This window comes from Centrocercus urophasianus, unplaced genomic scaffold (genome assembly GCF_019232065.1).
Source record: "Centrocercus urophasianus isolate 14NV4802_14NV808 unplaced genomic scaffold, USGS_Curo_1.0 seq_30, whole genome shotgun sequence".
NCBI classification, from domain to species: domain Eukaryota; kingdom Metazoa; phylum Chordata; class Aves; order Galliformes; family Phasianidae; genus Centrocercus; species Centrocercus urophasianus.
Genome location: NW_024884867.1, coordinates 10,145,241 through 10,169,605, shown reverse-complemented (window position 1 = coordinate 10,169,605; position 24,365 = coordinate 10,145,241). Strand labels below are relative to the sequence as shown.

The 24,365-nt window shown below is 41.3% G+C and overlaps 1 protein-coding gene across 1 annotated transcript in view; it reads left to right on the top strand.

The window, feature by feature from the left end:
- Positions 1 to 24,365, top strand: part of GALNT9 (polypeptide N-acetylgalactosaminyltransferase 9) — a 116,843-nt gene that overhangs the window by 18,805 nt on the left and 73,673 nt on the right. The window contains exon 2 of the mRNA XM_042828845.1: positions 5,083 to 5,263. Within this exon, the coding sequence (XP_042684779.1) occupies positions 5,083 to 5,263 (181 nt within the window). The remainder of the gene's footprint in view (positions 1 to 5,082; positions 5,264 to 24,365) is intronic.

Genomic DNA, 24,365 nt, shown 5'->3' with positions numbered 1-24,365 from the left:
CGTCAGTAATTTTTCCATTGTGACAGAATTTATGGTGAGAAATAGAAAGCCTCTTTTCTTCCTAGGAAATTATGCATCCTGCAGAGTAATTAATCTGTTGGAGAAACTAAGACCAGCTTGTTCTGCTTTCTATTCTCCTAGCAATTTCTGTCATATTCAGAAATCTTTGCAATAAGAACAATAAATTTGAAACGAGTGACAGACACTAATTGTTTGTGACCTTATTGTCATCTGTGTCATTGAACAGGGTATGACTGATCCCAGTGTACCAGCTGTAGATCTTTTAGTCTAAAAATGTAAAGAAAAGACATCTTTAAAAATTGCAGCTCATGGGGCACTGCCACTGCTGTTCCACCTCTGCCCATCACTGTTGCAGAGCTGAGTCAGATGGCAGTGGGATTTCTGTCAGCCCTTTGTCATGGCAAGAGCCTCAGGGTGACATGAACAGCATCGCTGCCTTCCCTGCCCACAGCAGCTTCACAGGCTGTGGGAAAATGGATCCTAGTCACAGCCACAGGGAGACAAGTCATAGGAGGAGGATCTGGAAGTCTGCAGCAAGGTTAAAAAGAAGGAAAAAATGGAGAAGTTTTGCTGTCTGATCTGCTTTTGTAAGAACCCAGGTATATGCTGCAGTTTGAACCAGAGACATTTTTCCATCTGTCTTTTTTAGGTTTTGCACTGCTCTCCATCACTGTAGGACCTGAACGCACAGCATATAAAATCAATAGCAATTGTCTCACTGCCCAGCTGCAGTATTTTCAGAAATGCACCCATTTCCCTGCTGTTCCAGTAGGTGAGACCCTTGGGAATGAATTCTCCCGTGAGCAGCCCCTGAAGCCTGGCTTTTCATTGAGCAGGGCACAAATAACTTCACTTAAATTCCTGTGCTTGGGAACCCAGCTCCACTTCCTATGGGAGCACTGTTGTGGTGTTCTGTGTTCTGTGGTGTTCATGGTTAGCATCATGAAGAACTAGAATATAAGGCTTGGGAGCAAAGTAGGTGAAGCAGTTGTCATTATGCATGCTTTGGAAGGCTGTCTAATTCTCATAAGAAAAACTGAAAGCAAACTGCTTGATGCTTCTGCTCTGTTGAAAGTTTCATTCTCCTCTTTCTTATGCCTTAAAGATGCAAGTGTTTTGTTCTGTAAACTGCAAGAACTTGTAGTATAAAGAATAAAGTTTTAGCTGTTTGAGCTGCTGGAATTAAATCATTGCTTGAAGTCAAATGAGCACACCACATCTTGGAGTTCCTTTCATCAAAGCAGGTCAGTTAACTTTAATGAAGTCATCTTCAATTTGCTTTGATGTAACATCAGAACCCAGCCCAAATGATTCTAAGCGATCAGCAAATAAATTTCCACATTGCAGTCTTTCAGGGACGTAGCTTAATGAAGTGTCTGGTTTTCTGGGTTCTTTAACTTCTAAAGTGCCTAATTTGACTTGCTTTTAATAAGGCCTGTTTGTGGTTTTGGGGGGGAAACTGCTGACTTTTCATTGGAAACGGAGCCCTCTTTAAGATGCCATATGTTAGACAAGTAAAACAGAGGCATGCGGCATCACTAATTGCTATTAGTGTTGTAAGTCTGAGACTGTGCAATGCAGGAAGATTAGGCTGCAGATTAGGTTTTTCCTTTGGGGAGAGAAGAGATTTAGAGTCTCAAATACATAATTTCTGTAATGACTTGAGTGAGGACTACTTGTCAGGCTAGAGATTACAATCTTAGATCCTTCTCTTTTAAAGCAACAGATGTTAAATAGCAAATCTGGTCAAAGGGCCCTATGTCCTCTCATCCTAAACTGAAATAAAAGGAAGAAACACAATGAAGCTCCATAAAATGCGTTCAGAAATATTTAGTGCCAGAATGTGCTTCATATAGTAACTTCAAAGGAATTCTGTAATGTAAAATCAGTAACTGTAACACAGTTCTTGAAGAGTTTTTCAACTCAAATCATGTCTGTGTTTCTCTGCTTTTCTGGAAGAAAATTGTTCATTAGAAAGGACACAGGCCTTAAATACCCCCAAATTTCACATGCCTTTTTTTCTTTTTTTTTTTTTTGCTTACAGCTTTCTCCCTTCGCATGACCCAATTGGAGACATGATTATATCAATCCCTAATTGTAAGCCTCCCTTGTGCTAGTTTCTCTCTCTCCCTTCAGACTGCAGAAATGTATTACTAGCTGCAGACTGATCACTACTGTAAATGTAGACGCCATAATATTTGTAATAGTTGAAACAGAACCAGTCAGGGCTACACTAGAAGATTGCAGCTGGAGTCATAAGTCCCGTTCAGATGCAGTATGCACATTTGTGATTCCTAATAAGTGGTGACTCAACATTGGGCTATGATTTGGATTTGTATCTCAGACTGGACTGTTGCCAGTGTAAGTCAGCAGCAATCTTTGGCTTGTGAGCCAGACTCAGACTCAAACCTCTTGACAAAGGTTTGGTACTGTGCTGTTTTTCTGTTTACATATGAAAGGAGAAATCAGCTTTTAGCTGGGCAGTGATTCGTGTGGCCACCCTAAGATCACTATAAAGGCTCTTGTCCCTGCTGCTTTTGCACAGAGGAGCGTGGCTAAGCCAAGTATGCAAAGACTTTCCAAATACTTCTGCATATACCTGAAGAACATTTCCATCAATCCGAGTGTAGCACAGAGGCATAAATGAAAACTGAAGAGAAGCCTGAAATAATTGTAATTATCTTACAGAAACTGTGAGCTGACTTTTTTTTAATTTTTGATGTTCGGTCCACAAAGTGGCTTGCATTACTAATTCCTTGTGATTTTTATTTTATTTATTTCTTTATTTTGCCAGAAGGATCATGGGCTGGAATAGGCACCGTGCCATCCTGCTGGCTCACCTCAGTCTATCTGAACTGATTTTCTTGCATTCTTGTACATTTTGAGACAGGTTTTGAACAGTTTCCTACTTGTCTTTTGGATTAGCTCATCCCTTACTGGAGAAAAATATGTTTGAGAAAGGAAGACAGCATCGCTGGCCTGTTTTGCATTATTGAATGTTGGGGGATGAGTCATCGAAGGTTGCCCAAAATCCCAGTTTTGGGACTGTGACTGACTGAAGAAAAGAGATGTATGCTGATTAGATGTTCCGTTGCCTTGAGCATACCTTTCATTTTCACTGGTTTTGTTTCACTTAAAGCTTTGAAGAAGTTTGTTGTTGACTAAACATCAGTATCTCAATCCCAGTAGTTCGGTTCTTTGGTCTTCTCTCTCTGTGTCCCAGCAATATGAAACTCTATCAAAAGATGCTGCTGTGAAGCTTCGTCTTTCTGCTTTCCCCTCCTGCCTGAGTGGCCTGTGGGGTTCCTGCTCATACCTCTGTTTGATCTTGCTCACTGGTGAGACCCGGAGCTCACCTCCCACACACACCTGTAATGAGACCATGGCTACATCAGCTTCTTGTTTTCCTTTCTTTTCAATGATTCATTGGGTTTGAATGCTTAGAGCTCTCTGAATTTTTCAAAAGCTTGACCATGCCAAGGATATTTTTCTGTAGGGCTTCATTTTTTTTTCCTTCTTTTGTCCTGCTGAGACAGTTGATCCTTTCAGCATATTACAATGAGGAACATGAAGGAGACATCAAAAACATAAATATGAGGGTCAAGTCCTGACCTGGGACCACTGATTGCAGTACGATGTGTGCATTTTAGGAGGCAATGTGTGACATTCAGCTGGTAGTTCATGTTCAGGCAGACTGTTTGTGTGTTGCACTTAACCTTAGCAGGAGATTTTATCACAAGCATCTATAGTAGAAAATGTTAACTTTATCTGCTCAAACCACAAATGAGCCTCTGCTTCTCCGTTCTGTCCTTCTGTAATTAAGCAGAGATGATGACAAAGCTTTAGCAAATGAGAGCTGTCTTAGCAATGAGATAAAAGAGAAATTCCCATACGAGGGCTAACTTGTAACAGACCTTACTTGACTTGGAGAAGCCAGTCCTAGCTTTGTACTATCGTGTTTGTCTGTTACTAGCAAGCGTTGACAGTTTTTCTTCTCTATTTCTCTTTAGTTGTTTATTTGAAATACTGACATATTCATCTTGGAAAATTCTTGATTTGAAATACGTTGAGCAGGTCAAACTCCGTTTTGCTCTGCACTGTAAACGGTTTGGAGGTTATTTACACAATTCTGTATGGTATCCCCAAGACTATTATAAATAACTTTTTAGCTTATGACAACTTGTTGATAGTCAGCCTTTCGGGAAGGAAAGCTTTGACGTGAAACATGGGATATTTGAGGAGCTTATTTATCAGAATTCAACACCTAATTAAATAACTGTTACCATGGAAGAGGTTCTTGGTGATGTGATTGTATGGGTATTTTTTTAGTGCCTGTTTCATTTTGTTTTAAATGTATTTTTGAGCTAAGCAGTAATATATTAGCATACGAAATCTAACAAATGGATTGTTGACTGGCTAATGCCTTAGCACTAAGCAGTGCAGGGTTAATCATTTTAGCTCGTGTGTCCAAACGTTGTGATCCTAGAAGCTTTGTGGAGCTGAATATCTGCACACGATATACATGGTCCATTTGACGTAGTTCTGAGGGGCAGAGGAAATCCAAAGCAATTTGTGGAGCTGTATCAGAGTACACTGGGAAAGGGTCTGGCCTCAGTTCACATGTGAATGACTTGCTTTTTCACCCCATATTCCTTTTCCAACTCTTCTGAGTATTTGACCTCTTACTCTGAGATCTCATTTTGTGGATTTCCAGTGTAGATGTAGTGAGATGAAATCAAGGATAATTAGGCATTTTGAGATGTTTGGAAACAAGATTCCTGTTTTCAGGGAATTATCTGGGAAAAAGGGGAAACTGAAAGCTGATAATTAGTTCTTTATAGTTTGCTCATTAGCAATTATGCAGTAATAACGCAAGGTGTGTTGATATGAACTCTGGCTTGAAAAGCTGAGGAAAATTTCCACAGAGCCAAGAAGCATTTAGAGATTTTGGGTTTTATGGGAGTTCAGATCTTGTTCTCTAAAACTTCTGTGGGAGCAGAAGAGGTTAGATGTATGTTCTTGGATAATTGTTTGTCTTTTTTTTTTTTAACTTCTATTTAGGCCTTGCAAAGCCTATGGGATTAGTTGAAGGTCCAGGAGGCTTGGGCCAGGGGGGAATGGCTGCTACCCTAAGAGACGATAGCCATGAATCGGAGACTAAATATGAAGAATATGGTTACAATGCCCAGCTCAGTGACAGGATATCTCTCGACAGGTCCATCCCTGACTACAGACCAAAAAAGTAAGTTGAATTCCATGTTGTTATTAGAGCAAATGATTGTTTTTCTTTGGACTCTTGATGACAATTGATTTCTCCCATCCCTTTCCAGTTAGTCTGCCAACATTTAGTCATACACATACCCTTGAGTTTAGTGAAAATTAAAATGACCAGCTGCCATCTCAAGCATGAAGTGTTGTGTCAAAAACAACAGCAAATCAACTGCCTCTTCTTTAACTGCACTTGATGTTCTTAGAAGTGTTTAGTCAGGGTCTGCAGTGCACTGAAACATAGACTAAATATAATCCACAAAGGTCTTGTGATTGCAGTGAGATTTTTTTTTAGTTTCTGGAGTATGTGTACATTTTTATTCTAGTATTACAATCTCCATATGCCTGTGTTAAATTTGGAATTATGTGTTTATTATATGTAATGGTTTATTATATTTTGCATTAGATGTCCTTATAATCTTCCATATTGTGGAGTTATGCATCTTCCAGATGTGACATCCTCTCTGTCAGCCAATGAATGACAATCAGTAATGTCTTAATGCTGAGAAAATCAGCAGCAATGCCTAGCTACTCTCAGGAGACAGAACTGAAAAGAATACTTAATTAATTTCTAATAATAATCTTCTGTTTTAAAAAACCCACTGGGGCTCCTAGGCAGAACTGAAAGTTAAATAAAAAAGTATCGTATTAAGCAGAGAGAAAAGTTTAGCCAAGCAAAACAGCTGTGCTCTGTGTGTGGATCGCAATAGAATTAGGATTTTAGGCAGCTCAAGCTGCCAAAAACAAAATCCAGCAAAACAAAACTTCATCTTAACCACAAATTTCATTAGCTGTGTTACATATTAATCTAATCTCAGTAGTATTGACTCAGCATTTGTTTTCTCAGATACTTGCTGTACAAAAGAAAACCTAGATCAAAGAGGTGGTGAAGAGAAGGGAAAAAAAAAATGCTGCTTTGATGTCACATTTGGTCAATGTATCATAAAAATGTGTAATGAAATTATCCTGGAAAAAAAGGTAGACTGCGATCATCATGCAAATGTTTGAGTTGCACATCAGATTCTGGTTCAAAGTCCCTTAAAAGCAATATGAATTTTTTCAAGTAAACGTCAGTGAGGTTTGACCAGGCCTGTTGTTAGCTGCTGGTCAGGTGGGTGATAAATTAGAATGATCTGCCTGGAAATATAAAAACGAAAGCTGCAAAGTTTGAATCTAGCTTAACAGCTCTTAGAAGCATGTGAGCATTCACAGCGCAGTGATGTTTGACTTTAGATCGTGCTCTTCCACAGTTGAAAGCATTTATGATTCTTTCAGCTAAGCTTTTTGATATGGTAATCTCATAAGGCAGTGCTGCATGCATAACTGTCTGAGTTATGAAGAACTGCCTTCCTTGTGGTGTTCCAACATTCTTTAGATGATTTTGGTTAGACCCAGATTCTGGAATAGTGTCTTATGGGTGGCAGGGTAATTGCTATGAAAAATGAGTTTGGGGAAGGTAGAAGCTCTTACATGAAGTGCTGATTTTGTATTTTTGTTGTTAGTCAGTTTGCTTTTGTCTCTGACACCTTCAGATGTGCAGATAGTAAAATACAGGGTCTGTAATGTTGAACTCAGTTTTCTCTCCCTTCTTGTGCCATGTATTGGCATGCCAGAGTAATCAACCTCTTCTTATCCAACGTGTCCTATAATGCTACTTCCAGCTGTGCTCCATAGCCACAGGGCAAACCTGAGCCTGACTTTGGTTTGGGAAATAGCTGTGGGGAAACCAATGTGTCCATCCTTATATGGACAGCAGCTTCTCAGTCTGCTTGTGATTTATGCTTATGTTGTTCCCAGTATTTTCCATCTTTAACAAGAAAGCACTTTTCTTTCTTCAGTTGAGAAGCAAGGTAGAATTGATGGCCAAGGCGATGTACAGAGTCCATGGCGAGTCTCTGAAGAAAACCAGACTAAAATACATGCGTATAGATTTGTCTGGATTTCGTAGACACAACTTAGGAAAGTAAACATGATTTTACTATACAAATATAGGACTTGTAATATTCCAGGTTTAATCTTGTTTTAGAATAAATTTGATCATGAATTACACCTTTTGGTTCATTTTATCTTTGAACTCTTAGTTTATCTTTGACTTATTTTTTTCCAGTATTTCATTCTGGTAGAATGAGCATTTTCTCCCATCTTCTAGCATATATTCAGTAAACGTTTGGAAGTGTGATTGGTTTTCAGGAGGTATTTTCGTCCCCACTCAGCAAATTGAAAGTACATTAGGCTACACAGGGAGTGTGACTGTGAAGGTCCCTAAATTGGAGTCACCGCCATGTCCTTCCACTGCAGTAAAGTCTGCAAGCCTGTGTGGGCAATGCTGTGCCCAAATGCTTTTCCCATAAACCGCCGCTGGTTTCTGCCTTCCTATCTGCTGCCAGCTCAAATATAACTGCGCTCAGAATGCTTCTCTTTGAGACGAGAATCGTTAAATCGGTAGCAGATTTTGTGCTGTGTTTGAAGCAATGACAGTAAATATCTTGCTTGCAATTACAATTCACATAATAATTGCAAAATGATAGTTTGATCCAAACGTGGTGTAATAAATGTCTCAGCTTTTTCTTCTCTATTGCACCTCCCACAGTTTGAATGCTTGCCCTGTCTCTCTGCAGAGAGCAGTCAACCCTGGGGAAAGCAGTTCAAAAACATACTGTGATTTGATATTTCAAGCTGTTTAGTTTCAAGAGACATGTAATATATAGAAATTGCAATTTTGCTATATAAAACAATGCAAAACCTCTCCAACAGTTTGTGAGTATATTCAATGTGACCTTGAACAGTATTTTCATTCCATGTTGGATTTCACATGAATAGAATGTGCTGGTATCAAAGTTGTGCTGATTTTTTAGCAGGTTTTTTAATTCTCAAGTAACTTTTTGCCTTGAAGCAGCTGAGTGCTGTGCTGCTGAGCTCAGGAAAGATGCAAAGACCAAGCAGCAGGAATGAAAGGTGTTTGAGTTCAGTGTGGAGCAGAATATTCAGGATTTCTTATGGCTGACGAATGGGTATTTACACACATTCAGCTAATAACCCTAGAATTGGACTGACTTGAGATTTTTCACTTTGTTCAGATATCTTTCTGATCTGTTAAAATACATAAAAATAACTGTGAAATAGTGGTCCAGTCACTACTGACTGTTACTATGTAAATTTTGGAGTAAATTTTCCAGAAGTACTTATGAAGTACCTCAGAAGACTTTTGCGTGATTATTTTTGCTACAAGGGAATTGTTAGCACTTGTGATGGGATTACTTCCTCTGTCATACAGGCACATAGGAAGGAATAGGTTATTTTCCCCTGGCAACACATGGCTAAGCCAGGGCGTGCTCTCTGACTCTCCAGGTTATTCAGTGGTCAAACGTTATTGGATTCAATTCCATTTATGTTTTTGATAGTAAAAATGAGGGTTGTGATGGCATGAACCTGAGTGCTGTATTGGCTAATGGCCCCAACACATATGCATGGGAAAGCATAAGCACACGTATCTGTATCAGCTGACTTTACTGACGTGTGTAGCTGTAGAATAGCCTGGAATCCTGTCCAAGGACATTCTGTGAAACCTGCTAGGCTGTGTGTGCATCCTCCTTACTATGATGTCAAAGGACGAGTGTTTGACTGAATGGCCAAAAGTAAGTCTGGAGCAACACAGCCAAGATTTAGATAGAAATCTCACACTTAAGCTGAAGTGCCCGGCATCAACCACCCAAATCCCTGCTGAGTTGTTTGACTTCAAGTGACTTAATTTGTTGGGGTTGCTGAGAGGGAAAAGAAGAGCAGGTTTAGCTGGAGTACGCTGGACTGCTACAGCAGATCCAGGAGCAGCCATAGCCATCCTTCTGCCTTTCTGGGTATAACAGCCTTCACTGCTGCAGCACAAAATACAGGTCTGTGCTCCTGTAACAAGAGATCGCACTCAAACCTTCCCAGCCATGCATAAAGATAGAGGTGCTGCAGTTCTGTATATGGCAGTAAATTTTTGACATTATCAAGGATTAAGAATACAGAAGTCAGAATCCTATGGAATTTCTTACAAAGACATGGAGGGAAAAGGCTCTCAAGCTTGCAAACACAGTTTATTTTGCAATGTGGCATCCTGGTAAATTGGGAAGTGTCAGATAACTGAGTGCTTCAAATGTAAGCATCATCTCCCAAGAGAACATCAACTCCTGTGTTCTTTTTGATATAGAAGGGTGGATTGCAAGAGGTTGAATGAAACAGGGTGAACACCTGTAAATCCAGCCTTCTCTAACTTCCTAACATTTGACTTTACAATTCAAATAACTGTGGGGTTTCTCTGCATGCCAAACACATCCACACACATGCACACGTGCACTTGTCAAAACCACTTGCTGTGATGCATTACGCGTACTTTTGAGGAAAGCTAATATGATCCTGGGGCTTCCATAAGGGCTGAATTGGTTTTGACAAGAAATTGTCGCTTGCTGGAGATCTTCAGTGTAACTGATCTCTTCTGTGCAACTCGATGCCAAGAGCACTGTGGCAGTTCAGTGATAACAATAATACTAATAAATGGATTCAGTCTGCTGGCTCTATCAGCCAAAGAAAATATTTCTTTGTGTTATGGTCATGGATGTTTGTACTGAGAAAATTCAACCCTAAAGAGCAAACTTATTAATGCTGAGGCAACTCAAGTCTTTAGCCATAAAAAGCAGAGGAATCTAGGTCTCAAGGAAATTACTTTCATTTATTCAGTCCTTGTATAGAGGCAGGCGTTTCGTGGCTTGCTATAGAGTTTCACAATAGAAAAAGAATTGCATCTCTGGGGCTCTGAAGTGTAATTAATGGTTCACTCCACACTATAACTAAGGAAAAGCTTTTTTAATTACCTATCAGAAAGGATTCTGGAATTGATCAAATAGTGCTATCAAGGGGCAGACTTGGTAAATAGACATCTGATTTGTTCATTCAAGGGTTTAATAACCGCAGCTCGTCTGAGGCCAGCAGATAGAAACGGCCTTTCTATAGGAAATTCTGCTCCAGTGCTGAGCTTTGGCTTTGGAGGATGCAGGAAGCTCCCTGTAACTTTGGCTCTTCCTGCAGGCTGCAGAGCCCTGCAGGCTCACTGTGGCCTTTGAGGCATCCCCAAGGCAAATGATGCACACGTTATCCAGCTGTGTGTCACCAGGGCAGGAGCAGCAGCCTGGTGCCTTGGAGTAGGCAGCTCCTCACCATCAAGGCAGATGGTGTTCAGAGAGCATCAACTTCTGGATCAGTGCGTTGGAGAGGGCTGGACCTGATGCTGTTGGATTTTCTCCACCCCTGCAGCTTTCTCTACCTCATGACCCAGTTTTCAGATCCTCTGGGGACACAGCGTGTTCTTCACATCACTTATGATTATGGTGGGAAAATCTCCAAATTACCTTTAAGATTCCCCCCAGGTTGACCAGAGCACATTGCTGTGGTTCCCTTTGCAGGAAGCATTTAAATTGGAATGGATCCAAGGCTGTTAAGGAACCAGGATTTCTGATTACCAACTTAAAAAGAAGAAACTATGCTCTGTATCAGACTGAATTTCTTCTGTGAAATGATTGTTTAAAAAAAAATATTTAGACCTATTAAGCATTTAGATTCCCATGAAAAATTTAGCTTAAATATAACGACTTTTCTAACAACAGCCTTTTCCAATATTTTTAGCTTAATGTCGGGTTGAAGTGAAGTGAAACAGTCATTGAAATTAAACAGTTCCTCTTTCAGCTTAGTGATTCACTGTTTCACAATCACAGTACAGGTACAAGTGTATTTTAATTTCAGTGAGGCTTATTTTAAATAGGAAATTTTTCAACCTTTTTTTTCCCCCTCTTAATAAATAAAATAAAAGCAGTTAAAATTCTGAAGAAAAAAAAAATATTACATTCTGATTGCAAATATGAAGCAGGGAGAGGAAAAACCAAAAACAGAAAATGGACTGGTTAGAATCACCTCTGGGCAACAGATTGGGATTGTTTATTGAAGGGAAGTTGTGTTAGAGATGAAACTAACTGAAGTGTTCTAATTAGATCCCAAACCAATGTACAGATGTGGATTTTGAACAGACCAAAGGGAGCATGTGTATGTGCATGCTCTGGGACTTTCTGTAGAGCTTGGCCAGCTCTGCTCGGTTATGCAGGCGGGGATTTCCTCAGGCTGTGTTTCCCTAACAGCACAGGAACCTTTGTGCCTATGAGATGTGCTTGCTCTGTGCTGCCTTTCTGCCTTGCCTGGGAGTAGAAGGGACTGGTGTGGGCTGAGCAAGTCCCTGTGCTGCTGCTTCGGAGAAGAGCTGGGCTCTGACCACCTCACACTGCCTAGCACTCAGCTTATTGGGGATATCAGTTGACAATCTAAATTTGCTCATACTGCTGCCTGTGGGCCAGCTGTGCTTATTTGTGCACCCCTGTGTAGGCCAAAAGCTTTTAGCTGCCATTTGAGATGTGTTTCTTGTTTGGCTGTAAAGGACTGAGACTGGGACTATGCAAGCCCACAAAGGAAGGGAAACATCACCCATTCCTTTGGCTGGCAAAGGAAACTCTGTGTGGATCACAGGTGCCTCAGCTAGACCCTGCATTTGTACTCTACCTTCACAGCTCTCACCAAGACCTGTAGTTGTTATTGGATCCTGGTTATGAAGGTACTGTAAGTCTTCTCCCAGGCTCTGCTGGAGTATGACTCTAACAGTATATTAATGGGAATGCAAACTTGAAATTTTGTCTCCAGCATCTCAGGTTACCATTAGGTCTTTGGATATTTAATTAGTTAAGCAATGTTAAATTTCTCCAGTGAGAAGACTGATTACACTATGGTTCTGTTTTCCAATAATAAAAACTAATTATTGAGAAACTTTCCAACCATTTGAGGCCAACTGGTCATCAGGAAGGTTCTCAAACTGCTTTTGCTTGATCAACAACAGTAGAGCACGGCCATGAGGTAGGACCAGGAGACTGTCCAGGTTGCAGCCCAGTAATACTCTGCCTTCTACTTGCCTGTGTATAGAGAAATTTCCTCAGCTTTTTTCCCATTTTGATTCATTATTGATTCTCTTCTGTTTAGCGCTAGCTAGGCTTTCCTGTTAAGTAGCAACTTTAATTATATCACAAAGTATGTAACATAGACCTTGATCATTAACAGTGGTCCATTGGATAATGAAAGGAGTATCGGCAAGTCTAAATTGAACAGAATTACAAAAATTAACAACCTTTTCCAAAAACTCACCTTACACATTATATGCAGTAATTTTCCTCTTGTTACATTTTTGCAGTGTCTTTCTGTGTATTAATTGTTGAAGACGAGTTCTGCTTGACTGTCAGCACTAATAAATGTAGATTTAGTGGAGGCTGAATTTGATTAACTAGGGAGCATGAACAATAACTGATTGCAATGTTGTGTTTAAATGCAGTAAGGCTGGAAGCCATTCCCTGTAATTTGTCTGCACCAGAAAGTACGCTTGAATGCATGAATAACTTACCTAAGCTAGGTTGCATAACAGTGACTAACAATTAGACATATAATTTGAAGTGGTCAACTAGGCTGCCTTTATATACAGTGGAGGAGGAGAAGATGTGGAAACATTGCTTTAGATGTGTGCAGTGTGTAATGTCCTCCAGAGATCTCTCCCCCAGAAACCTGGGGCAGACAGTTTAAATGGGATTCCAAGTGAATCCAATACAAAATGTTAACAACTTCAAGGCATAAGGAAATGAGGGAACTTCTGCATTGGTAACACATATTGAAAAATGATGTTCAACAGAGTTGCAAAGTTGAACTAGCTTGCCAGCATTGGAAGCTGCACAGGGTCCTCGTCCAGCGCAAGGCTGGAGGCAGCGTGGTTTTCAGCTGAGAGAAATGGAAGAGATGAGCAAAAATCTCCTTTTGATCCTCAGTTTTTCTTACAGATCATAAAACTAGATGTGCCTCCTGTGTCCTGCACCTTTACAGGTGTCTTAACCACCCTTGCCATTTTTTTTTATTTTTATTGTAGAATGTAGTAATTTCCTGAACTTGAGAGTTGTAATATTTTCATAGCAGGAATATTTTCCCCTTGAGAAGAGCGATTGTGGGGTGCTGTCTTCAAGTTGCGTGTGTTATTCTCTTGCAGATAAGTATGTGTCTGTAATGCTGAAGCACTACTGAGGTCAGCAGTGACTTGCAGCCAAGTGCCTGCAAATGTGTGCTAGCATCTTAGTTTCTTCCGTGCACCTCCCCTGAGCCGGTGTCTGATGGTTGCCCACTATCAGTTCCAGGCAGAAAAGGATATTCCTGTAAATTTCTGAACTGTCATGTTATGTTACACTCCACGGTATTACATTACAGAATGAAAAGAGGTAACAGAACAAGTCAGGCAATGAATTCAGAGTGGTGTTTCTTTTCCTTTTATGTCATCTTACATGTATCGCTATTACACTGTACCCAATATCTTTCTTACAGCTTTGAAGGAGTTCTAATGTTTTAGAGGATGTTCTTCTTTTCTTGCTTAAAATGTGCACACAAATTTAGTTCAACTGATGATGTGAGGTATGGATACACATTATCTCCAATTGCTTTCATAATGTAATTTTAAAAATAATCGAATTTTGGTACTCATTGCAGTTGGGTCTGTTTCAGAGTGTAAAAAAGTCAAGGTTTCAGGTCAAATAACATAAAGGTTTTTTAGTTGTTGTTTGTGTCTCTACAGCAAAAACATGAACAGGCCAAGATGTCAGACAATTTACTCTTTTGTCTGAAATAAAACTGAGTTGTGGACTCCAAGTTGATGCCATGTTTCATTTTAATAGTGTCACTTCTTGCTTGTTTTGTCCGTGTCTCTTGTTTTGAGTGAATTTAGTGCTAATAAAAATGAGAGACTCTTAAAGCTCTCCTTTGCCAGAGGTACTGGACTGTTGCAGGCTGCAAATGTGAGCTCCCTGTCTTGAGTAGTTTGATCTAGATGCCTTCCAAGGTTTTGTTTCTCTGAAACAGCACCTGCCACTTAAAAGCTGTTTGATAGTTTTATGATGTTGAAGTATGGGCCTCTATTTTCCATTACTCTAGCTTTCTGAAAAAAAATCTTGGCTTCTGTTGTATTGCCTCTAAACCTTCTGCTGTAGGCTCAGAAACAAACCTGTGCCAAACCAGGTCACCTTGCCGGGTGCAGCTCCAGGGGAGGTCCCAGCACAGTTGCTTCCCATGCAGTCTGTGCCCTATTTTCCCTTGATTGACCAACTGGCGATCATGGGAAGAAATGATTGTTCAGGTGAATGCGTGCAACTTTGATCTGTATCCTTTTGGCTTCAAGAAATCCTGCAGCAGTTCAGAGTCCCCACCTGGACACTTCTTTGAAACATGGAGCAAGCCCTGAGGAGCTTCGTGTCTCTTTTGTAAAGCCAGAGCCAGGTCAGGCTGGGCCGTCTCTTTCTTGTCTGCGTAGGAGCATACAAGCAACCCCTGTGGAGCAGGCAGCTCGCAGTGTGTGTTCCTAAGGCTCAGCAAATGCACTTTCTATGTATAAGAGGAGATCAGTGTGTGAAATGTGGTGTAAAATCAGATTCCTGATTTCTGTGGTTCTTGACGATTCTGTGCGTTGGGAGGAATAGCCTTGTGAGCACTGTGGAGATTCAACTGAGAAATTTCCTTTAGCACACAAAGCTTGTAATGGAACTTTAACGAGCTGAAGTACTGTAACAGCAGGTCATTGGGGAAAAGCACGGCATGCTCCCTTTTTCTAGTGTATCATTTCTTTCATTCAGTGCTCAAGTATGTGCTCTGTCTTAGAAAGATGAGTGCCTACGATTGTAGTCAGTGATTATATGAGGCAAAGTTCTCCTTTGCCAAGGAACTTGCTATGGGCTGCAGATTCTAAAGCTAAGAACCCTCGGTTTGCCGTTCTGACAACCCCTGGTCTGTTTGTTTGGCACGGACATGAAAATAGCATTGGGAATATGCTCCCAATCTGTGTTTCTTATCTCTCCTCCCCTGAAAGGAAGCGGGGAGGTCCTAGCTCACCAAAAGATTAACATTAGTGGCAGAAGGGGAGGCAACATCTTTTGCAGTTTCTGCAGAGGATTTTAGTATAGTTGATGTATCACAAAGGAATCGCTTAAGCAATGACAAGAAGCCATTCAGTGGTGAACAGCAGGGCTGGCTACCCAGGCAGACACATCTCTCCTTACATGTCTGAATTAAACGCAGCAAATGAGGGCGATTGCCATGCAGTCAGCAAGTGAAATCCAAACTCCCTTGGTCTTAGCAGCACACACAAGGCATGAGGTAACTAGAAATTACAAGAAATTTCATCTCTAATTTTGTATTGCTTATGCAGAAAGCTCCCTCAGAACAGAGCCCTGTGTGAGCTGCCTTCAGATTGTCAACTAGTCCCTTAATTAGTTGATTTTCTTTGCTCCGAGGGATGAGTATATTGTTTGTTCTACACTTGAAGACTTCCGTTAGCCTGCAGTTATGTATTTTGTCTTCAAAATGACCTAGCACAGGGCTAGCCACTGGGGTAGTGTGAAGCAGACCTTCCTGGCGGCAGTGGCAGGTCAGACTTGAGTGATGATAAAATACTTGTAATACCAGCAACAATAATTAAAACAGTGCACCAAAATACCCTTGGGTGCTGTTGCTGAGTTGGGCTGTACCCCTTAAATTCCAAAGGAAAGCAATAAGTTTCAGTTACCTCTATCCACAAAGTGAGCAGCTGTAGCTTTTGTTCCTTCCATTGATGTTCTGTTCGGACACAGTTCTCACAGAGGGTCATGGTGCAGTTCACATTGAAGTGGAGGTAAAAACGACATTGAAGCTTTGCTCCTGTATTTTCTACACTGCCTGGAAATAAATACATGACCTACAGCTAGTTCAGTGGCTTATTGCCTTGGTGTTATTAACCCAAGCGTGCCCAAGTGGTAAGGAATATGCATTCTGTTTGCTCATGGAGGAGCACTCAGCTCTTTGCCTGACAGATCTGGGAATCTCTGGGAACAAGGCGGGGAAAGTTTCCCTGTGAGATGGCTTGAGCAAATAGCCCAGCTGCAATAGGTGAGTGTGTCTGTTTGTAGGTGGGGGATGAAGAAGGACGTGGTTGTGAACAGGGCTTCAGTCTGCTGGGCAGACAGGAAGCGGGAAGAGTCTGCTCCTCCTGTGCAGAGCACTTAGTGCTACTTTTGTATCTGGTGGCAAATTAATGTCACTCTTCAAATACTGAGGATGTGACTTCAAAACAGCACAGAATAACAAAGGGAGTTGCTTCTAAGCAGGCAGATTTGGGCAGGAGCAGTGCATGAATGTTAAACTGCTGAAATGGGAGATGTGAAAAGCCAAGCACTTGTACCTGGTTTGGTCAAATATTTGAGGTCACACTCAAGTACATTGCCTGGTCAGGACAAGTGCCTGATTTCTGTCAGCCACAGTGAAAAGAGGGCACACACTGAACTGCTCTTTTCTGAATTGGGATGAGAGCTCGTAAATATCAAAGCTCCCAGTGTGTTAAACTGTTTTGCTGTTACGAAGTGTACACCCTAGATACCAGTCCCTGCTAGACAGCAAATGTTGTAGGATTTTTTTTAATGTTTTTATTTCTAAATGTAACAAAAATGGAATCTAATGTAAATTTTCTGAAGTGCTTGAAATAATTCTGGGGTAAGAAATTCTTCTTAACATTTAACTTCTAAACGCATGAAATAGTTGAATACTGTGCTGCTCACCTCTAGCTAGCCTTTAATTTAAACAAAAGCTATAAAAGTGCGATTAGGCTCCAGTCCAATGAAACACTTAAATATGTTCCTAGTTATAAGTGTATGAGTAACCCAGTGAATATGAGGCGTGCTTAACTGCTTTGTTTGAACGGGGTGTTTTGCAAAGTAGTTGTAATAATCGAAGAACAATCCTGCCTTGTCACTGAGAAAGATGTAAAGAGGAGTCAAGTCCCATCAGCACATCAGTATCCAGCTGCTGTGAGGTTTTCACAAAGCTGCTTGCCCAGTGATTTAATCTGCAGGGTCCTGCTCCCGAGTCCATGGAGCTCTCCAGATGTGCTCCATCATCTACAGTTAAAGAGGCTCAGTTTGTCGGGCAGTTCCCTCCCTCTGTGTGATGAGGAAAGAGCCCATGGCACATGCACCTTCATTTGTCCTCCCTGCCTGCCTGCCATGCCTTTTCATAAACATGCTGTGACTGCTGCCAGCTTCTCATATAAAGCATCTAAACATCATGGATTTAATACTCCCATTTTCAGTGCTAAATCAATGTTCTTTATGCATTTGTTCTTGGAACACTGCTCTGTCTGAACCATAATTCTTCCCACATACCATAAACTTGGGTCCGTTTTCACTCTGATAGAAACCGATCTATTTAAAGCTAGAGGAAAAACCCTGTGACTACTGCTTAAACATTTCAAGGCCGTTGCTTGTTAATCACATAGGCTCCTGCATCACCTCGATGCACTGAGATGTCTGAGGAAGCGCTGCCTTTCGGGGCCACCACTGCTCTTGGTGCTGCTGGGCCAGGGCAGCATTGAGAGCTGCTCAGTGCGTGTTCAGCAGGCAGTGAGGGATGGGTTTGCGCCGTTTATGACCAACCTTCTGTTTAGTTGTTTACTCCTTCAGCCATCCTGTATTTGTACATAGATATAAAGAAACATTCTGCTGCATAACTGGATTGGACCAGAGATTAAAGCTGCTCTCCTGTGAAAAACATTGGAGCCCATTAAAGAAGAGATTGTTTGCCAAACATTGTTGTATGTCCTCCCGAGACCATAAAAAACATTGTTAGCTGAAGTAATAGCGGGAAATGATTGCATTCCTCTATCTTCCTCCTTACCACCATGCTGCAACGTGACAGCAAGCCTGTAATGAAATCTGTGAAGAGCTCTGCACAGTTACCTTGAAAACTTTTTTATTGCCCTACATTTCTCGATAGCAGTGATACTCAGCTTCTGTCCAGCGCTGAGAGTGCTGGCTGAGGGATTGAGATAGTCAGAACTGAGCAGAACTACCTTGAATTTTTAGCATTACATACTTGCAGCGATTTTTTAATAGTCAAGGGTAACTTTCTGTATTTACATATCATTATCTGAATAACGAATAGCTTCAAGGACATGGCAAATGCTTCTGTGCAAATAGGAAACAGTGACTTTACTCTTATAAAGCATTTATTGAAAATTATTCTTCTGATTTCATCTCCTCTGTGTTTGTTTGTTTGTTGTTGTTTTTTTTAACATATGTCATTAGCTTGGAGTGTGATGGGAAAGAAATTGCCAAATGAGGTGGCATCTTAGGATGCAAATTCTGCTTTTGCATCTCTAGGCTGTCAGAAATGCAGCTGAGGAGCTGACTGCACATTGCAGGCTGGGCAGAAGGACACAGGGAAGCAAAAATCAGGTCTTGGTTTTGGCAAAGCACTGAGGTGAAAGTATGTTCTGTCTCCTACACAGGGAGTGTAGTTCCCAGAGTTCAGTTGAAAAAGTCATGCAAAAAAGGTAATGATTTCTGAATATATTTTGCTGGTAAGAACTTGGCATTGAATGACTCTTACTGTGAATTAGAAAAATTCCTTTGGTTTTGCCTTTATTTAGTACAAATTCATTGGGTTCAGAGATGTTTGTGTTCCAGTTGAGCTTCAAGTTTCAAGACATCTCCAGTCTCAAAGCAGAACTTTGTAAGATCACCACTGTGTGCACAACACTTGTCTGTTTTTCACTTACGATGGGTGCAAGCAAAAAATCCAGTGGGAACAAGGACCAGAATCTTTCCGAAATCTTGAGAGCCTAAAAATGCTGTTAGCGTCCAATAAGTGATCTGAAGGCAGAATACATGTCACTTGAACTTTAGATGGGAATCTTCCTTAAATATGTCTAGTACCATTAAAAATAAAGTCACATTGAGAATAAATTCTCTTTGGGGAGTTTTGAAGAGCACTGGAAAGCAGATTTCAACTTCTCCATTAATTTGCAATCAGCCTAATGCTTTGTGATGCAGCATGCATCCAGCCATAGGCAGATCTGAATGGGCACACTAGGGGGTAGGGTGGAAATTCCTTACAGATGGTATTTCAAAATGTATTGGTGATTCAAGTTGTTACCAAAAGAAGAGGCAAATACTACGGCAGGATCTGAACATGTGCTCTTACCCATTTTTGTGTTAATGAAGGTGCTTGTTTTAAAAGCCATTGGAACTAGTTTATAGCATTGATATGTGTATAAATCAATATGTTTATGAGACATGCTGACACATTTATGGTGTTATTTCCCCAAGGAAAGCCAGAAATACCTCGCTGAAACACAGAGCCTCTTACTTGATGTGCGTGGCAGCTGTTCTTGAGGGGTCCAACAATCCTCAATGTAAGGGTTAATGGGCTTTGCAAGTGGGACCTCTTCATGCTGTGTATGTTAATTGTGCATATATAGTCACCCATCTGTCACTTATTGGCAGTTCTCAAGGCTTCCTACCATGCACATAAAGTAACCTATCCTGTAGAAGGAAGGAATTAAGCCCAGTAGAACGGTAATCAACATCCTGTTTTATTTTTGGGGTTTTTTTCCCTCCCCAAACTAACTGCACAATGCAGAGCAGTTAGTCCCAGTTGCACTGAGCTGGCATTTAAAAAGAAACAAATAAGGACAAAAGTAAATGTCTGATTCTCCTGAAATCTTTTCTGATGAGCACCACTGCAGTTTCATGAGGAGCTTTGTCCTTCCTGCAGAGCTGCCAGTTTACCAGCCTGAAATGGTTCTTACTGGAAGCATTGTAGGAGAGAAAGTGCTGTACATCCGGGCTGTTTCTATGGGAAGTGTGACAGAGAGCATTGCAAGGTATAAAAAGGCTGCTGCTGTTCTTCTTTTTGGAAATCCCATAGGCATGAGTTGCAGTTGTTCAGCCAGGGAAGGTGGGAAGTCGCCAGGAACAGACGTGTGCTGTGACACCCCTGGCCCTAGTGCAAGGGGCATCAGCGTGGTTGCATACAGTTGTTATTTTGGCGTTGATTTAATGCAGCGTAGGTTAATCAGCCTCCACAGGCTGCAATTCTTCTTCTGCCAGGTTACGTTTAGGAACATGTTGAAAAGCTTTCTGTTAAAGTTGTATGCAGCACATCATGGTAAAGCTGCAATTCATCTGGACAAATTGGTTCCAGGTGAGCAATGCCAGGTGAGCTTTGGAGAGTGGTTGCTAAGAAGAAAGTGCATAATTGATAGAAAATATGTTATCTTTTTTCTCCCACAAGTTGTTTTTGATCAATATTGAAGGACAGTTTTCTTTGATAAGGTGATTAGCATATAAATAAGGATTTGGCCTGACATTTTTTTCTGATGACTGTGAGTGATGATTAGACTTTCGGGTACAAAATAAGGAAAAGTGCATCAAGGAGGCAAGAGAAAAATGCTGCTAGGAACACTTATCACATGGGGTAGATGTAAGATCTGTTAATTGTAACCCTGAAAATGCTCATCAGTATCACTATACCAGACAAATTAGTAGACTTGCCTTCACTCCCCTGGAGTACGAAGTGCTGTGGGATGAGGAACAGTTTGTGCTGAAAAACAGTTAAGGAGATTGCTGAAATTTGATGGATACAGTAAGTCAGTGTCAATGCCAGTGTCCAGATACTGACATACAGGAGTGTCGTAGTGCTTGCAGGGGTGGAGGGAAAACTATCCCAATTTATTTAGCTGTCATTCAATGGAGGAAAAACATTCTCTCCTCAAACCCTTTAATGGAGCTGCCTAGACTAACAAGCTTACAGCCCTAACCAGAATTGCACTATATCTTGCACCTGTGCTTCTCCAGATAAATCCTGGAAGAAAGAAAAGCTGCTGATGCACTTTATGATAAATCAAAGTGAAGGTTATCCCATAATGGGAACGCTGGGAAGGGACAGGCTGGGAAGGGGTAGCCATGGTGAAAAGGCACTGATCACCTTACCAGATGTCCTTGGCTTTTTCTGAAAGCTGTGACTCCTTCTTTTACCTGGCCCTTAATTACAGTGGTCCTCTTCTCTCAAGACATGCAGAGTGTTAGTGTTCTGCCACTGCTCCCTTGCTCGGTTCTATTTATGTTATTTCATTCTTGCAGTGCCCTCCTTAAGCTGCAAAACAGGAAGAGAAAGCAAAAGTAGGCCTTGCACCCAAATGTTTACTGTTTATTCTTCTTTCTTTGGGATAGAGGAGAAAAATCCATCCTCAACAGAAAAAGAATGTTATGGCTTTACACAGTTAACACCTTTGGGGAAGGAGAATTAATTAGGAAGGAGTTGGAGCCCTCTGCCTGACAGATTCGTGACCCATGAAGCTAATCAGTTCTGTAGCCTGTCACTGCCTTTTGCCTTGGACTGGCCAATCTCATGAGCTCAGCACTGACTCTCATGCTGGGGAAGGAGATATTTGCAACATGTCAAATTTTCACTGTTTTGCCAGCGTCGAACAAAAAGTAATGATAGTTTATTTCTGCACCTGGAAAGTTACTATTGCACCTAGCACTGTTTGTAAAAGCTCAGCAGATTTCTGGAGAAATAAAGGAGGCATTGAACTAGCCTTTAGATTTACAGATTTAGCTGCTGTAAATTGTCCGTGGTTACTAAATCAGAGCAGCATTAAGGTACTAAAAGGTAACCTTGTACGTGAGAGTAATCTGAGCCTTTGGTTTAACTGGATTCAAAATACACATTGAGCTGATGTTCAAAAGTAGTATTTGCCAGCACTAAGGAACAAGAGATCCATTATATTTTAATATTAATATTTGTCTTTTCATTGGTCGTGTATTTGTGGGCGCCCCGTTCCCCCTCTGTGGCTTTAAAACATGAATGCAAACCATCCTGCAGCTCTCAGGGTATGGAGCAGTTTGAGGCTTTTTTTATGCCAGAACTGCAGAGGAGATTTCTGCATGCCCAATCAAGTTTGTGAAGGAGAGAAACCCACAATCATTTCCATCCCAGTGGTTCATTGGAAAAACATGTCTTGTATTAAATACTTTAAAGATTCATGAAGCAGCTTTAATTTTGTTTGCATTTCTTCCTGAAGGGTAAAGCTGTCAGAAATCTCTAAATGTATTGCCTAATCCATTTCTAAACTCAGTACATTAAGATCTGCAAGCAGAACTCATTTTTGGTGTTAGCAAGTATACACAGACGAGAGAAAGCCAGAAAAAGAGAGTAGGAATTCCTTGCCTTGGAAATCCACTGAACTACCAGCATAGCAGTAGTGTCAGCTGCTCAAAAAAATAGTGCAACTCAATTGGACTGTAAGAGCAGCATGAAGAGAGGGCACGTATTTCTGCTGGATCCGATACGAATAGAGAAAATACAGCAGCTGGGCAATGGAGGCTCAGACAAAAGAAAATATCTTTCTCTTTTCTGCCCACAGGCTCACAGGCTACCATGAGCAGGCTACTGTTCAGCTGAACAGCTTTTGTTTTCTCATTGTCTCTGTTTCTAATCTGTGACCCTTTTTGTGTTAGTACATGATTTATGTCCAAGGCTCCATTTCCAAGCTGAAGATCCTTTCCTCTTTTCTTGTGCCTGCACAGACAGTGCTCACATTTGGGCTCGGGGGGCTGGCTTGGAAATGTTCATTTAAGGAACTGGTTCAATGCAAGGGAAGGAATGAGTGAAAACCATCTCCAGGGTAGAGAGAAATGATCTGACATCAAGCTCTCTATCATGTGCAAAGGAAATACCTCTGGGTTTCCAGCCAGGCTCTGCAGTAGTCAATGCAGAGCAAGAACTCTCAAAGGCTCTTCCCAAGACAACAGCAGCATGCCTTAGGTCTGATGCTTAGCGTGTTGTATGAAAGATGCCTGAAGGGCTGTTTCACTTATCAGATCTAATCCATCCTCAGCTGATCCGTGGAAGTGATTAGCCATGGCATCATCAGCCTTTGTTTGGAACCACCGGTCCTAGATGCATCCAGTGGTGTGTTTCTCTGCAGTGTGCTCGTCTGCCCTGGAGAGACAGTACTGCTTGTGTGAGCTCACATCCTTTGCTGATGTGCACTGAGACGGCTTACAACCGCAATTCAACATCATGAGAACATTAAACATGATCCGTGCCTGGCCAGCTTAGACCTTTGCTAACTGATATGTAGGTCAAACTTATGCTGTCTGTTCTCTCCCAGATCAGTTAGTGCTGGTTAATTTGTTTTCAATACTGTAATTGTCCTCCTTCATCCGATAGCCACAGTTCCTAACGTGATCAGACCGAGTATAGAGAAACAGAGGGCATTGCAGCACCCTGCTCCTTTCCTGGCCAAGAAATGGGCAATTTCTTCAGTTCTGATGCTTTCCCTCCATCTCCGGGCTGCTACTCCAACCACTTTTTGGAAGGATGTCCTTTGCTGTTATAAGTAAGTGGGCTGGTTATGGCCTTATCTTTTTTCCAGGGACATCTCTGCCATGCTCTGGGGCCAAAATCAAGGGCTGCACCAAGGAGGACTTCAGTATCTTCCTGACACTGACAAAGGATTCGGTTCTCCATGTAGAGCTCTTGGTCTGTTGTTGGTCTGCAAGGCTGTCAAGGGGCTGTAAGGATACAGTGGGCATGGCTGTGCTTTGATGGTGGAGCATCTTTGATTGTGACTTGCTAATGTCTTGGCTCAGAGTGTCAATTGCTGGTTAGAGTTTCTTGAAATGAAGGAAGTATTAACTGTAAATTGCTGCAGCTTCTATCTAATTACCGAATACGTTGGGAAGGGCTTGGGCAGCAGTCCAACAAAGCACTTAGGCACCCTCTGATTTTTAAGAAAAGGTCCCTGGTCTGGGATTGCTGGTGCTCTCAGACATCATGAGCAGTGTTTGCTAGTAGACCACTGCCTTCTCCTGACTACCTCAGCACATCCATCTCATTTTCTGAAGTGACTTAAGGAGCTGGGAGTTCAAGGTTGACTGGAAATCTTTAGGAAATGAACTCCTAAATCACTGCTGTAGTTTGAGAAGTTTGCTCAGGCAGACAGCTTCTTTTGCAGCTCTTCATCTTGTAATAAGTAAAATGATAGCAGCATTTAAACCACCGTTGAGTTCTGAGGTTTGCCTTGGCCCATCTAGATGTTCCTGCTGTAGTTGTCTTTGAAATATTCAAATGTGCAATGGTTGGAGCATTTTCCAAATAGAAACATAATG